The 16,761-nt window shown below is 45.3% G+C and overlaps 1 protein-coding gene across 23 annotated transcripts in view; it reads right to left on the reverse strand.

Annotated features, from left to right (window-relative positions):
- Positions 1–1,382: 1,382 nt before the first annotated feature.
- Positions 1,383–16,761, reverse strand: part of Heatr5a (HEAT repeat containing 5A) — a 98,553-nt gene continuing 83,174 nt past the window's right edge. For 15 of the 23 annotated variants that reach the window (XM_087553830.1, XM_087553820.1, XM_087553817.1 and 12 more), the window contains 7 exon segments: positions 16,426–16,553; positions 14,609–14,756; positions 13,750–14,022; positions 9,681–9,905; positions 6,407–6,561; positions 4,789–5,002; positions 1,383–3,105 (listed from right to left, as the gene is read on the reverse strand). In XM_087553830.1, the coding sequence (XP_087409956.1) occupies positions 2,801–3,105; positions 4,789–5,002; positions 6,407–6,561; positions 9,681–9,905; positions 13,750–14,022; positions 14,609–14,756; positions 16,426–16,553 (1,448 nt within the window). In that variant the 3' untranslated portion in view covers positions 1,383–2,800. 23 annotated transcript variants of the gene reach the window in all.

A 16,761-nucleotide genomic window follows, 5' to 3' on the forward strand; every position in this document is an offset into this window, starting at 1 on the left:
AGTGAAGTAATTTCTAAAAATTCAGCACTGTCAACTAAGATGACATGCTTAAAGACTTTATGCCAATCAAAAGCTGAGCAGAAATCTTAACAACCAAATGAAACAATCAAAATGGAGGAGACAATAAAACCCGTATGTTTGTTTGAGAAGGCCCCATAGGCTCATAGATTGCATGATTAAGTCCCCAGTTGATGGAACAATTAAGAATGACCTTGTTGGGGCTGAAGAGATGGCTCAGCAGTTAAGAGCACCCCTGGGGTTGGGGATTTAGCTCAGTGGTAGAGCACTCGCCTGGGTTTGGTCCTCAGCTCCAAAAAAAAAAAAAAAAAAAAAAAAAAAAGAGCTCCCGACTGCTCTTCCAGAGGTCCTGAGTTCAATTCCCAGCAACCACATGGTGGCTCACAACCATCTGTAAAGAGATCTGATGCCCTCTTCTGGTGTGTCTGAAGACAGCTACAGTGTACTTATATATAATAAATGAATAAATCTTAAAAAAAAAAAAAGAATGACCTTGTTGGAGGAGGTGTGTCACTTGGGGATGGGCTTTGAGGTTTGAAAAGCCCACACCAAGCCCAAAGTCCTTCTGCATGCTCCCTGGGATCAGGAAGCAGCTCTTAGCTCCGTACTTGTGTGCTTGCTGTGAGGATAAAGGGCTAATCCTCTGAAACCATAAACAAGCCCCCAATTAAATAAATGGTTTCCTTTATAAGAGCTGCCTTGGACACGGTGTCTCTTCACAGCAATGGAACTAAGAGAGCCCTAATAATCACACTAATAGATTATATCCGGAGAGCCCTAATAATCACACTAATAGATTATATCCGGAGAGCCCTAATAATCACACTAATAGATTATATCCGGAGAGCCCTAATAATCACACTAATAGATTATATCTGGAGAACGCCTGGGCTGCATCTTCCTTGGTAGAGGAGGAGCATGCTCCTGAGCCTGACTCTGGCTCACAGCAGGGCAACTCAGCGCTGTTAGGAACACGGTTGATGGCGTGGAGGTAAGCTCACTGGACACAATCTCTCCCTTTGAGGAGCCGTCTACAAGGGAGGTGAGACGGTACACTGGGCTGAGGACCAGGAGGCATTACACTGTGGCAGTGACGATGGCCACACATAAGTAAGGCACAAGTTAAACTCCGTAGGTCGAGGGTATAACATGTCGTTAGCAAGACAGCCCACGCCTGAAAGGAGATGAAGTTCACAGGGAGAGCTGGGAGAAGAAGGGCGTTTCAGGAAACATATACTCAAGTCCTCTAGGAAGACAACCCTAAACCACTGAGGGAACACTCCCGAGCAGAAAGCGGGACTGTGGTGAATCTGAGAGAAAGACTGGTCATCTTTCCTGGACGAACCCTTCAAACTACAAGAACATTAGAGAAAATTAGCTTTATTCATGTAATATAGAAAAGGTGATGGTGGTATAGAGTTCGCCAAACGTTTTCCTCTCTGAGCTTCAGAAGAGCTTGACATACAAACATAACAAAGCACGGTCCACCACGTGTCTCCTGGCCTCATCAGTTTTTCTCAATTCTGACCACACCTCTGTCCTTGCAGTCTGTAAATTTTAACAGGAAGCTGCTTCATTTGGATATAGTGGTCAGTTCACACAGCACAATACTGAAGTGGAGGGAAAATGATGGTAAACATAGCCAAAAATATTTTCTACCAGTATGACTTTATCATTATATTTTTATATTAAAATACATTCTGTGTTAAAAAAGTATTTGTATTCACTTAAGTTCTAAATTTGTTGTACTAAATTTGACATCATATAATCCCATATCAATATACACATGACTCTATATTAGGCTTTCAATATGAATGATTTCCACAATAAAAACAAAAGGAACAGAGGTAACAGAAAACCCATCTGAGAAGGTGGGAGGGAGACCGTCTATTCTACATAAAAGCATTCCGTGTGAACTCAACATACACTCACTTGGAGATACAGTCATGATCCAGAGACCACAGCCTCAAGCCACATGGTGGGGCTGAAGCTGGCCCTCCTAGTCTAAGCTGGGTAATTCTAGATCTGGTTGCTTGTTTGTTTGAGACATGGATTCTCTGTGTAGTCCTGGCTGTCCTGGAACTCACTCTGTAAACCAGGCTGGCCTCAGACTCACAGAGATCCACCTGCCTGTCTCCCGAGTGAGGGGCTAGAGGCACGGTCACCACCACCTGGCTTAGGTCTAGTTCTTAAATAGTGTTCCAATCACTCATTTATTGTTGGCATTATTACTGTTAATTAGTTTGAGTGTTAATTGATCTTTTTGAGAGAAGTCTTATCCTGTGGTCACTGCTGCTCTGTAGACCAGGCTGGTTGAAACTTTGACCATCATCCTGTCTCAGTCTCCTCAGGTGAGTGCCACCCTTCTCTAATTGTTGATGTTGCTTGAGAAATGCAACAAAGTTTGATATTCCCACTGCATAAGGCAGGATTTCACATAGAAGTGGGATGTGGTGTAAGCGTGGACACTTTGATGTCTCTCAAAAGTAGAACATATGGACCGTTAGAGGGAATCCCTCAGCTTCACAGCAGTGGACTGCTTAGTACACTTGGATCTTTGGCACTTTACTGAAATGCCTGGCAAGAGTTCTGACAGTTCCATGGTTTAGAAAGTGGAAACCAAACCAAACCAAAATTACCAAGAATGTTAAGTTTCAGTCGCTCCTGAAATTAGAACAATGACAGGATGTCTAAGTGCACTTGTGCCTCAAGTTTCACTTTTGTCCCCAAAGCAAGGAAACATAAGTGTTACATTCAGGTGCTCAGTGTCTAGAAGAGCAGCTCACAGGAAACTGGTCTTTAATTGGATGCTTGAGTTCCTTCCCAAGTTCTTGGCTTGCTTAGAAGACGGATCCACTCTGACACTTTCCTGATTGCCCTTTACAGCAGCCTCCAGCCGGGCTTTCAGGGCCGGGGAAGAGGCCATGACATTCTTAAACACGGAGGAATACCGAGGCCCAATCTGCATGAGAGTTTGCAAAGCAAAGTCGTGCAGACTTCTCGTTACTGAAGTTGCTGATCCCAGAGCATTCTCGTCCAAAAGGAAGGAAATGAGGATGGGCAGAAGGCAGGCCACCAGCTGAGCACCTGCGGTGAGAAAGGGCAGGTTCAGGGAGGAAGGAGCTTCAAGTAAACTCTTCACCATCATCTCTTCTCACATTCTATTACGTTCTGTGCGTGTGTGTGTGTGCGTGCATGCATGTGTGTGTCTACATCCAGAGCCCACGTGTGGGCTAGGCTGGACAGGAAGCCCCAGGGATCACTTGTTTCTGACTCCTTGGCAGTGGGACAAGCAAGCATCACCTCCACACCACCCAGTTTTGTTTTGTTTTGTTTTTTAAGGCTAGTTCCAGCCACAAATTCACTGAGGGGGACATTAAAACTTGTTATTCTCCTGTCTCCACCTCCTGAATGCTGGGATTACAGGTTCTGAATGACCAAACTCAGGTCCTAGTACTTCCAAGGCAAGACGTTTATTGACTGAGCTATCTCTCCAGTCTCTCTCTCTCTCTCTCTCTCTCTCTCTCTCTCTCTCTCTCTCTCTTAAAAGTATTTATTTATTTTTTCTATTCTTTTTTTTTTTCCGGAGCTGGGGATCGAACCCAGGGCCTTGCGCTTGCTAGGCAAGCGCTCTAGCGCTCTACCACTGAGCCAAATCCCCAACCCAAGTATTTATTTATTTTACGTATATGAATACACTGTAGCTGTCTTCAGACACACCAGAAGAGGGCACCAGATCTCATTACAGATGGTTGTGAACCACCATGTGGTTGCTGGGATTTGAACTCAGGACTTCAGAAAGAGCAGCCAGTGCTCTTAACCATGGAGCCATCTCTCCAGTCCCCAGTTCTCCTTTTCTTTCCTGCTTTTCAAGACAAGATTTATCTGGACAATAGCCCTGTTTGCCCTCAAACTCACACAGATTCCACCTGTCTCTGCCTCTTGAGTCCTGGGATTAAAGGAATGTGCCACCTCCCCAAGCCCTCTCCCCTCTTTTAAAAAAGATTTATTTATTCCTATGTATACAGTGTTCTGCCTACATGTATGCCTGCACACCAGAAAAGGGCACCCACATTTCATTACAGGTGGTTGTGAGCTATCATGTGGTTGCTGGGATTTGAACTCAGGACCTCTGGAAGAGTAGGCAGTACTCTTAACCACTGAGCCATCTCTCCAACTCCCCTTTTCTTTTCTTTAAAAAAAATTAATTTAAAAAATATATATGTCTACTATAGTTATTTCACTTCTCCCTTCTCCTTCTAACCCGTCCCATGTTCCCCACTCTTTCTCAAATTCATGGCCTCTTTTTTTTTTAATTGGTGTGTGTAACTACAAAAATACATATATAAATACAAGCTGCTAAGTCAGTTAAGTTTGAGAGCTGACCACTTGCTATTGCATCACTAAGCACAGGCTCCTCTCTGGGAAGACCAAGTGACCTTTCTCAGCAGCTGTCAATCCTGTAGCTCTCGTCTAGGGTTGAACAGTCCCACTGTGTTGCCCGGGTGGGCCTCAGACTCCTGGTGATATCTAGTCTCCATGGCAGGAATGCTGGACTACGGAAGTGTCTGCCAACCCAGCGACCTTTTTTGCTTGCTTATTGTTGATGAGACAGGGTCCTGACAAACTCTTAGCCCTAAGAGACCCTGCTGCCCCAGGTGCTTGAGAACCAGCCATTGTGGCCCCTCCTAAGGGCCTTCTGAAGAAAGGGAAATGGACACCATGTAACTACAGACACTGGAGAGAGCCGGGCTCAGTGCTGACACTCACGGTGCTCTTCGTCCGCAACGGTGACCAAAGCTTCTAGGAGCTTTATTCCTTCCTGACAGAGCTGCAGCTCGGCAGCATCTCCAGGCCTCCTCCTGTCCATTTCCTGCAGTTTCTCCACAATGGAAGACGCTAAGGAGTAAATGTACGGGTAGGAAATGGCCGGCTTTGGATACTGAAAAATGGAGTGTAGGAGCTGACAGGTCTTCATTTGTACCTAACCAGGCAAGATGAGAAGATAGTGTAAATTTAAAAAAGCTAGAACAGAGAGACACAAAGAACAAATGCTCTCGCAAACTCTTTGCGTTAAAGTGGCAAAAGTTTATATTATCCTAGTTCTCTTTAGTTTTGGAAGTGCTAGGACCATTATATAAAAACAGTGGCGGCAGTGGCCGTGCAGTGTGGAGCAGCACAGAGGAGCTCAGTGCAGAGGGAGGGGCTCACCCTCTAGCTCACTTCCTCAGGTGTCTCTGGACTGTGTAAAACATGCAGTCTCAGTAAAAACGAACACAGTAAGTGTTTTACAGCAAAATTCTACACATTTGATTCATGTCATGGTCCAAATGTTTTAAGGCCCACACTAAGATGTGCCATGACTTGTCACAGCTTCCACTTGGAGCCTGCTACAACTTGGGCAGGTAGCCAGTGACAAACTGGACATAAGAATAAAGGAAAACAGCTACACACTCATCCATACATCGCCTCCTTAAATTCTAGGCGTATTCTGAGCATTAGTATTATTTTTCCTCTGAGAAAATTTGGTTCCAATGTCTTTGCTAGGAAGAAGTATTTCTGAGTATGGGCTCCAAATCATTTCATAACACATGAAAAAACAAACATTTAATCTGGCCTAACCTAATCTATTATTCCTTATTGCATTTTTTCTTTAAAGATGATGCACAAATTATCATAAAAATCCTGTGTTGTATCAATGATTTTGTTTTAATACATTATGTGTATGTGTATGCTTCTGGGTGTGATACGGGTACTTGATTGCAGTGTGTACAGAGACTGAAGGTCCAGGCGGCTGCAAACTATCCAATTAGAATGCTGGAAGCTGAGCTTTGGCCCTCTGGTAGGAGGCGCTGGTAACTGCCAAACCCATCTCTCCAGTTCTGTGGTTTTGGTTTTCTGTTTTCACTATGTAGTCCTGGTTGACCTGAAACACATTATGTAGATGAGCTAGCCTTGGATAATGGGCATTTCTCCTATCTTCGCATTCCCAGTGCTGGGATTAGTTAACCACACTACTCTGGAGCGTTACGCCAATATTAAAGTGCTCTCACTTAAACATACAGTACTGTTTTACCTTTGTGGTCTTGGATTTAGTCTCATGCAGCTTAGGATGGCCTTAGCTCAGCCGCTCGGGATCTCCATCTCTAGCCCCAGTGCAGTGCTGACATTGCAGATGACACTGCCATGCTAGGTTTGTGCAGTCCTGGGCATCGAGCCTGGGGCCCTGTGTGTGCAGGTGTGCACACTGCCCACTGAACCACACTCTAGTCCCTAGATACTTTTTGTCATAGAAATCGAGATCACAAAGAAGTACAGTGTGTATCATAAAGGCAACATGTCTCAACAGATCTCTACTGCAAATAGCTCTCTGCTAAAAGACATTTACCACAGAATCTTTGCTCTCCAGGGCAGCCTTAAATTTTTCAATGCAGCGATTCTGAAGGCAGGGGACGGCTGTCACTTCTGGACTGGTAGATAAAATAAATACTGTGATGGCAGTAAGCAAGCTGATTTCATCAAGCTCTTGATGTGCTCCATCTACTGCGGAGAAACGACAGTTAGGAGGCTCACATTTACTGTGTCACATGTCTGTGTGACGCTGTCTTTAGTTTGGTTAGCAACATTTTTTCCTTGCAGACACACTGACTCTTCAGAACCCCAGAGGGCAGCTGGACAGTGGTGGTCCATGTCTGGGTGCTCAAAGTCCCATGAGTGCTAGTCCACTCCCACCACACACACACCCGAGAGACTGAGCCTTGCACGGACCAGGCAAGCACTCCACCATTGAGCTCCATCTCCATTTTTCCAAGGACTAGTTAGAATAAATATTCTAACTAAATACTCCTAATGAAGTATTAAAGTAGCCATGAAAACCCAGTAATTTAGAAAGGGTGATGCTGGGCAGTAGTGGCCCATGGTTTTAATCCCAGCACTTGGTTGGCAGAGGCAGGTGGATCTCTGTGAGCTGGAGGCCAGCCTGGTCTACAGAGTTCCAGGACAGCCAAGGCTACACAGATAAACCATGTCTTAAAAACAGACAGACACATCCAGAGACTGCCACACCTGGGGGTCTATCCCACAGGCAGTCACCAAACCCAGTCACTATTGCTGATGCCAAGAGCTGCTTGCTGACAGGAGCAGATATGGGTGTCTCCTGAGAGGCTCTGCCAGAGCCCCACTGATACAGATGAGGATGGCTGCAGCTAACCATTGGACTGAACAAGGGGACCCCAATGGAGGAGTTAGAGAAAAGACTGAAGGGGCTGAAGGGGTTTGCAACACCATAGGAAGAACAACAATATCAACCAACCAGACCCCACCAGAGCTCCCAGGGACTAAAACACCAACCACGAGTTTACATGGAGGGACCCATGGCTCCAGCTGCAGAGGATGGCATTGTCTGGCATCAATGAGGGGAGAGGCCCTCGGTCCCGTGAAAGCTTGTTTCCCAGTGTAGGGGAATGCCAGGAAGATGAGCTGGGAGTGGGTGGGTGGGAGTGGGAGCATCCTTATAGAAGCAGGGGGAGGGAGGAAAGGGGATAACATTTGAAATATAAATACATAAAATATCCAAGAAAAATAAAATCATTAAAAAAAAAGAAGAGAAGCTGAAAAAGTAAAAATCAACTTTTAAAACTAAACAGAAGTTTTGGACTTTACATTAGAGCCAAAATTGGATCTAAAGCTAGTTCTGTTTATCAAAGTAACTTTTTCACTAGAATTTGCTATCTAGTGTTTGAAAAATCTCCCTAATTTATGTATTCTGATTTAAAAGTGCAAAAAACCAGATAGACTGACAAAACAAAATGAGAAAAAGTGGTAAACTTGATTCATTAAATTAAATTAAGCTTTAATTAATTGATTAATTAATTAATTAATTAAAAAAATAGTTTCTTGGGTTTTTGGCCAAGATCAAGTGTTGTGGTTGGTTTAAAACCCAAAACAAAACAAACAAAAAATCTTCCAGAATTTCAAATAGCCTAGGCTGACCTCCAACTTGCTGTGTGGCTGTAGATGGCCTTTCCTTGCCTGCAGCTCCTGAGTGCTGGGCTTGCAGGCTGAGCTACCGTGCCAAGTGTATGAGTGCTGGGGCGGAAAGCAGGGCTTTGTGCATGGTAGACAAGTACTGATCAGCTACAACCTAGCCCACTAAATGGTTGTTATTTACAAACAAATGTCACGCATAAACAGTAGCACCAGTTAAAGCAATTCAATAAGTACTTAAACGACACATGTGCCAGTCAGCCCTCTTAGACAACCTCACTGTAACATGGGGATCAAATAAAGAATTTACAGCCAGCTAGTAACAAGGTCCATGCTTATCAAAACATTAGAGACACAGAGAGCAGCACATGGGCTCAAGTCTGTAACCCCAGCCCTTGGGAGGCTGGGCAGGAGAATGGAATGCCAGGCAATCCTCTGCCACAGACTCACCATCAGCTGGGGCTACTCGAGACCCTACCTCAGGGGAAAAATCACTCAAAACGCCAGACAGTGAGCCAGGGTGACTGACACTGGGTGGATGGAGAACTTCGAGGGCTGACACCTGAGAGGAGATGACATGGGGAAAGGGCATCTTATGGATGAGTGGAATCTAATAGAGACCATGTCTGCGTTTTCTCAGGTGAGCTGGACATGTTAAAGTGAGCCACACAGCAGTGCCCTGACTGCTCTGTGGTGCTTGGACACTGCACCCCAGCAGCCACACTGTCTGACTGAGTAAGAAACAGAAATCTGGTCATTTGCCCAAGCCACACCAAGTCAGTAAGGGGACGGTGTGACACAGGCATGCACCCAGGGGTTCTCCTGCTTCACCCCAGCAAAGTTATTTCTAGTCATTCAGAGCAACTTGAAAGTGCAGCACAGACAGCTGTTAGTTCAGTAGGAGCACCTTTAAAGTCATTAAGGTAAATGTCCCTTGCGCCTCCGCCCATTTCTCCTACAATCCCTCTACTGCCCTTTACATACAGAGGACAGACAGAAGAGAAGTCTGCTTGGCAGTAGGAGTCTTATGCGGCTCATGCAGGCCCCGTGCCAACAGCTGTCTGAGAGTCATCCTGGAATCAAACCCTCTAGTTGTAGCCCTGGCCAACATCCTAGCAACTTCATGAGAGGCTCAGGCCTTTTCTTGAGATAGGGCCTGGCTTGGCTAGGCCAGCCCTGAACTCACTGTGTAACTAAGGATGGCCTTGACCTCCGATATCCTTGTTTCTATTGCCAAGTGTTGGGATGACTGGCAGCATCAGGCCAAGCTGGGAGCAAGCGGTCCCTCTGCAAACATCTTACTTTCCTGACCAGCTCCTACTGATTTACGGTAACAGTCAAACCTCTCTGTCCTGGCTGATACACAGATGCACCCAAACACTGTTGCGGGTCTGGGATAAAAGGAGGATTTGTTATGATGGAGAATTCCCCTCTTACACTGGCAGAGGTTAACACATTCAAATGTGCTGGAAATGTATTCCAATGTGCTGTTCTCATCACCGTAATTCCAATCCCGCCATTCTTTACCGCCTTTTCTCTCTTAAATATGGACTCTCTCTTAAATACTGTCTCTTCTACGAGACTACCAAATATGATCAACAGAATAGCTTAGCCAAAAACCAGGAACAGAGACAGAAGCACCACGCCTCTACCTTCGACCCGCCGGTCTCACTGACCTGGGCTCCAGCAGTCAAGCACAGTTGCCAATGCACTTTGGAGGAGGCTGGTCCAAGCTTCGTGGCTCTTTTCTGCCCGGGCCATGGGGGATGTCAAGATTCCTTTCAGAGCGTGCAGGGAGGCTGTGACTGTGGAGGACAACTGCCCCCCAGGTAACTTCACAGCAGTTTCCCGGAGGACTCCAATGGCAAGGTACAATATGGTAGGGAGAACTGAGACGCTCCCTGCAAGGTAAGGTGAAAACTGTGAGCATGCATGCTTTCTAAAGTCGTCAAGGGAAGATGCCTCGTCAGTGAAGGGCACCCACTGCTCGTGCAGAAGACTTCCAGCACGTGCCAAGCCTCCTCACTCCCTCATACAGGGGGCTACAAGTGTGTGCTGCTGTGCCCAGCTTTGTAAAACATGGTTCTTGGGCTCCAACTCAGGCCTCTCTGCTTGCAGGGCAATCCAACCAATGGATCACCAAAGCAACTTCCCCATCAATTAAGATTTTTACAGTTGGATCAAATTCTGACAGTTGTAACTGGAAATGTTACTTTGGTTGTATCGCTTAGTATCAAGCTTTTGATACTAATACCTATTAGTATAATAACTATTAATAACTATTAATCTTTCTTTTTTAAAAATAAGGTCTCAGTACATATTACATACCTGGCTGTCCAGAACTCACTCTGTGGACCCGGCTGGCCTCGACTGCAGAGATCTATCTATCTGCCTTTGTCCTCTAAGTCTTGGGGTAAAGTGTGTCACCATGCTCAGCTCAGCTTTCCTATCTTATCTGTTATAGTCTTTGTTGCCTTTGAGGCAGGGGCTCACTGTGTATCCAGGGTGGGTGAACTCCTGATTCTTCTGCCTCAGACTCTGGAAGGCTGGCGTGACAGGCATGCATCTCCAAGTCTAGTCCTATCTCCCCACTTTGAGGTATACAGTCTGGTAGCTCTAAGTATATTCACAATGTGATGTGGGTATTGTTACTATTCAATTTATTTCAAATATGTTTATAAGACCTTTTGGGGACTGAACCTAGGGCTTTACTCTTGGTAGATAAGCACGTTCTACTACTGAGCTATATACTTGTACCTTTCCCCCTTCTCTTTTATTTTGAATTTTGAGATAGGGTTTCACTAAATTGCCTAGGCTGGACTTGAATTCATATATTCCTATCTTAAAGTCCTGAGTAGCTGGGATTACAGGTATGCATGTCCATAGCTAGTCTGCAGTCTTTCCACTTTTTGTTTTTGTTTGTGTGTACAGTATATGTGAACACTGGGAGTGCAGGTTGACACTGGATTGTCTGGGATAGGGTCTGTCACTGAACCCAGACATCACTAACTGTCTAGACTGGTGACTTCCAGGGAGCTAACTGTCTCCTTTCCGACCCTACGCTAAGAGTTAAAGAAATATGCCACAATTCCTGGCTTCGGAGTGGGCACTGGGATCCCAACTCAGATCTTCACATTTTAGTGATAGGCACTTTACTTAACATTATAATTTATTTTATATTAAGTCATTTCCAAGGAATTTATAGAAAGCCACTTATGATAAAGTTTTCATGGAGCCTGTAGAGATGGCTCAGTGGTTAAGAGCAATTTGCTGCTTTTCCAGACCTGACTTTGGTTCTCAGCACCCACGTTGGGAGACTCACATTTGCCTGTAACTCTAGCTCCAGGGGTCTGACATGTCTGGCTACAGACGTGGTTAAAAATAAATCTTAATAAAAAGTTTTCATAGAGCCTGGTATAATGGGGATACATATGTTGGAGTATACATATGATCCAAGAATCTGGGAGGCTGAGGCAGAGGGATCTCAGGTTGGAGACATTTTAGGTTACACAGTAATACCTGTCAAAACAACCAAACCAAAGCAACAAGAAACAAACAAACAAAAAAAGAAATAAAATTTTCATGGCCGCTAAAGAGCTGAAATGAGTTATAAGCAGGCACACCTGGTGGCACAGGCTCCTTGAGTCTAAGGAAGCAGAATCATTCTGTAGCCCGTGCTCCAGGTGAAGTTCAAGACCATCGTGATCAAGCTAGTGAGCTCCTGTCTCAAAACACAAGTTAAAAAAAGGGGGTGTGGAAGGAACCGGGGATACCTTCACTGGTCAGGTGCCTCAGTATCAGGAAAAAACAAAGAATGTGGAGAGACTAAAATGGCAATTTATTTTCCCTGACTATTACTTGGTAAGACTCATATTTTTTTAACCCAATTCTCTAATAAATTAATTTTTGTGCTGCTCTTAGTATTAAAACAGCGTGTGTGAACAAAGGATTGTATTTTAATTCAAATTGAAGCTTGAAGTCATTAGGCTAGAAACAGTTTATAAAATGGCTGGGACATATTAAAACAAATATATGTTTACTGACTATGAAGTATCTATTAAGTCCTGGGTATTTATGTGCTAGTTCTTTAAAATAAAACCCTTTCCTATTTATTCTGTGTGGGCGCACATACACCACGGTGTGCAAATGGAGGTCAGACAACTCGTAGGCATCAGTTTTCGCCTTCTACCATGTTGGTTCTGGGATTGAACTCTGGGTGTCAAGCCTGGTGGAAAGCACCTTTACCAACGCTCTGTGACAGGACTGAAAACTATTTTTGGTGTGTTTGTGGTATATGCAGGCTGGTCAGTCACTGTGTGTGTGTGTGTGTGTGTGTGTGTGTGTGTGTGTGTGTGCGCGTGCACGTGCGCATGCGCGTGCCCAAGTATAAGTCAACCCTGGGTCTTCCTCTACGGCTCATCTTATTTTCTGTGACAGTCCCACTGGCCGGCCGGCTGCCTCAGGGACTCTGGAGACCTGACTGCTTTTGCCTCCTCCTCCCTTAGCCGCAGCACTGGAGTCACAGGCACACACCTGCATGCTCAGCTTTTATGTGGCTCTGGGCATCTACACTCCGAGGCCATGTTTGCGTGGCAGGAACTTTAACATAAAGCCATCTTCTGGGCTCCTGAGGCAGATTTTGTACAAAATACACATTTGAATTAGAATAAACCACAGCTCCACCCATATTTATGTCTTATACAATAGTTACACACCATGTATTTACATGACAGAGAAAGCTGCAGATCTTCATACAGAAAGAGTGTCAGTACACAGTCAAACAAGACTGAAGGTTTCCAGGGAACACTTTCTGATAAGGTGAGACTAGAGCTAACTCTGAAGGAAGAAAACATTAAAAAGCTGGCCAGTGCGGCTGGAACTAGAACAGACTTAGCCCCTAGAACCAGAACAGAGGCCTGCAGATCAGCCACCCACAGGATGCACCGCAGTGACGGAGCAAGAGAGGCTGCCTCCAAACAGAGCAGGAAGAACCGACTCCTGAAACGCTGTTCTCTGACTAACACACGCATGGTGGCAGAGTGGGTCTGCCTGACCTGGAATTGTGTGGCTTAAGCTCACAGAAAGCACGCACAACCGCAAACAACACGATCGTAGGAGCCTTCTGGGATGCAGTGGGTTCTGCAGCGCCTGGAGAGCCTAAGAGTAGATGGAGGAACTGATAGGTGTCATCATGACAATTTGTCATACAGAGGCAGAACTACCCATCAGGGTCTGTACACTGAAAACCTCCAAGCACTACTACTTGATTTAAAATACTGTCAGCTCGAGATTACATTTTAGAGAGATGGCCGGAAACACTCTCACATGCTCCAAACCTGGGTTCCATGCCTAGAACCGGAATAAGAAGCCAATCGCAGAAAGTGCACTTGTCTATCACATTTGCTGTCTTGTCTGTGTATTTTACTTCCACCTTTTTGGTGAAACAAATAATATTAGACTGTAAAACTAATCTTACAGGATTATAAAAAAATACTCGAATGGGAATATGGCCATATTCCGCCATCCCCTCCTCTAGGACAGTGTTTGCCACCTGGAGGTCGAGGCTCTGTGGATTACGTATCGGGTGTTTACATTATGGTTCACAGCAGTAGCAAAATTACAGTTATGAAGTAGCCATGCAACACTTTTACGGTTGGGGTCACCACAGCCTGGGAACGGTATCAGAGACTGAGCATTCGAAGGTTGAGAAGCACTGCTCGGGGGCCATCTGCACAGCACGCATACCTTCAGGAGAGCACACTGCAGGAAGTTCCGCCAGGATGACCAAGGCAGCGGCAACCAGCCGACTTCCCTCCTCTGACAGGGTCTTCGGCTTTGAAGCCTTATCCCTTGGGCCACTTGTCAGCTTAGGGTTTAGTTCGGGAAGTTGTCTAACGAGGATGCAGACACAGAGTTCTAGGGTTGCAAAGACCAAAGACTTTCCAGGTACAAGTCCTCCTGTGTCCTTTCCTTCACCAAACTCTGGAACGGTTTCCTTTTCAGAGGCTCCGTCGTCAACTAAAACACAGAGGAGGGAACAGAGATTAAGAAACACTTGCTGCTTGCTTGGCTTCAAGTAGGTGGGAGTTCAATTCATTTCTGGCACAGGCAATGAGTTTGGTGGCTGAAGTCTTAGGTGTGAGAGCTTAAGGAAAAAGCAGATCTCAAGCTCAAGTTGCTGTCTTACTATGAGTTCTCATTACAACAGGTTAAAGATAAAATTCTTTCAATCTTTTCAGCCTTAAAATAGTGCCTGATTAATCTCATGTCCTTGCTGTTATGAATGAGAATCTGACAGCAGCACCAACAGCAACTCTGTCGTCTTACAGACTGGTTGCGGCTGGGCACAAAGATCAGACCCAGGTCCTATGCCAACAGAAGCTGCACACTGGCCCCCACACACTGCCCACCTCTGCCCATACTTTTTATGTACGATTCCCATGCCCTCATTTCAACAGCGTCCAGGCAGCAGCTGCCCCGAGTGACACCTGTGAAAACAACGGCGCTGCACTGCCCAGTGGAATAGCGCTCGCCCACTGCGGACAAAGGATTTGATTCCAGAGCTGGAATGAAAGAGAGGCTATGTCACTGAGTTAATATTTACCTTCTGCACTTCGTCTTTTCTCCTTCACGTGCTCTTGAGCTGCACAGATAATCTGCCTTACCACTTCGAGTGAAGCCAACTGAATGGCTGGTGACTCTCTGGTCAAAATTACTCGGTGTAGTACATTTAGCAACTCAATACCCAAGTCCTGTCAGAAAACATGGAGTAGACACTATTGGAAACTACACTTGTTTATGTCTCTGTGTGTGTGTGTGTGTGTGTGTGTGTGTGTGTGTGTAAAAACAATGTTAAACGCCATGGTGAGAACTCAGAAAGAAAGAATTTAATAGATTCTTTTTAAAAATAAGTATATTGCCAGAACAATAAAAGTATATATCAATACTTCTTTTGTTGGTTTTGAGGCAGTCTTATGTAGGCCTGCCTGGCCTCTAACTTGCCAAGGATGACCTCAAACTCCTGATCCTCCTGCCTCTGTTCCTACAATGCTAGAATTTCAGGTGTATCAGGTGCCTGTAACATTGTAACCGATTTCAGAACATTTCTCAGCTCATTTAGGTGAGAGATGGTACTATGACAATCATTTTCACTCATGTCTGAGATTTGCTTTTCTTTCACTCTATAAGATTTTACTGGTTTTTACTTTCTATGTATGGATATTTGCCTGGACATGTGTGCGGTGCGGAGGTCAGGAGAGGGCCCCGTCCCCTGGAGCTGGAGTTACAGATGTGAGCTCCATGTGGGTGCTGAACCTGGGTCCTCTGCAGGAGGACCAAGAGCTCCTAACCACTGACTACTCTTCAGCTGCGGCTTCTTCATTCGTAATTCTGGTTACTTTCTATTATCTCGGAGAGTAATCTGAGTGAGTTTGTTGTTAATCAACACTCATTTGAGAGCTGGGGAGATGGAATAGCAGTTAGCCCCACTTGTCACTGCAGAAGCCTGGAATTTGGTTCTCAGCACTCACTCTGAGCTTCTCAGTTACCTCTTAGGGCTTTCATGAATATGCAAATATACACAGGCACACACCCTTTCATACACATAAGTACAGACAAAATCTTTAAAACGTAATGGTTTGAAACACACAGAAAGTATCCTGAGGCAGAGGCAGAGGCAGGTGGATCTCTGTGAGTTTGAGGCCATTCTGGTTTACAGAGTGAGTTCCAGGTCAGCCAGAGCTACCTAGTGATGCCCTGTCTGAAAAACCACCCAACCCGGGAAAAAAAATCACAACAAAGTTTATAATTTAGTCAAGTTCAACTCAACTCAGATAAAACTCACCTAATGCTTTAAACCTAGTTAGACAGTAGTAATTAAGAGCTTAGAAAAATCCTAGTACCCATTTACCTTAAAACCTAAGTCAGTGATCCTAAGAAGATAATAATGATCTAACACCTATTTACTCCTGAGTGAAGTCAGAGGCAGTGTGGTACTGGGCAGCAATCCTTTTACCAGAGCAGACTGAAGCCCAGGAAGAGAACACAGACAACAGGAATGTCTGTAACGGACATACTATGCATCAGTTACATCGTCTCTTGGGGGAAGATGCAAAACAAGAGAGCGATGAGCGCAAAGTTTGGGGTTCACAGAAGCAGAAAAGGAATGACCCCACATGGAAGCTATGGTTACTGTGCTGGACAAGGCAACACAGGCCCTTCCCTCACCACAGAAGGCAGGACGAACATAGCTGTCAGAGGCTCCCTTGCTCCTGGGTTACGGAATCCCGGTGGCACCCCAGGACCAGCTGAGCTGTGCTCTTTTATTTTTGTGACCTTTGCTCAGTTCTGTTCACTGTAGTAACCTGAATACATTTCTGGTCTCTGAAGTCAACAGAGGCCTCCCAAGACACAGTATATCACCTGATCACTGCCAACTCTCGATCTGGGCCAAGGAGCATCGAGAAGGGCCTGCAGGGCCTGCAGACAAGAGGTGATGCTTTCCAAGGTCGCGTCTGAGCGCAGGGAGCAGAGGAACTCTACACTGATTCCTGGAAGGGAGAGGCAAGAGAGACACTTCCTGAGATTCTTAATTCACATTGTTAGATACGCCGACTGAGCAAGAGACAGAACAAGGAAACAATATAGTTTTAGATTGTGTGTGTGTGTGTGGACTTACACAGTCAAGGCTGGTCTTGAACTCAGAGATCCACCTGCTTCTGTCTTCCCAGTGTTGAACTTAAACGTGAACACCACCAC

This window comes from Rattus norvegicus, chromosome 6 (assembly GCF_021556685.1).
Source record: "Rattus norvegicus strain SHRSP/BbbUtx chromosome 6, alternate assembly SHRSP_T2T, whole genome shotgun sequence".
Lineage (NCBI taxonomy): Eukaryota > Metazoa > Chordata > Mammalia > Rodentia > Muridae > Rattus > Rattus norvegicus.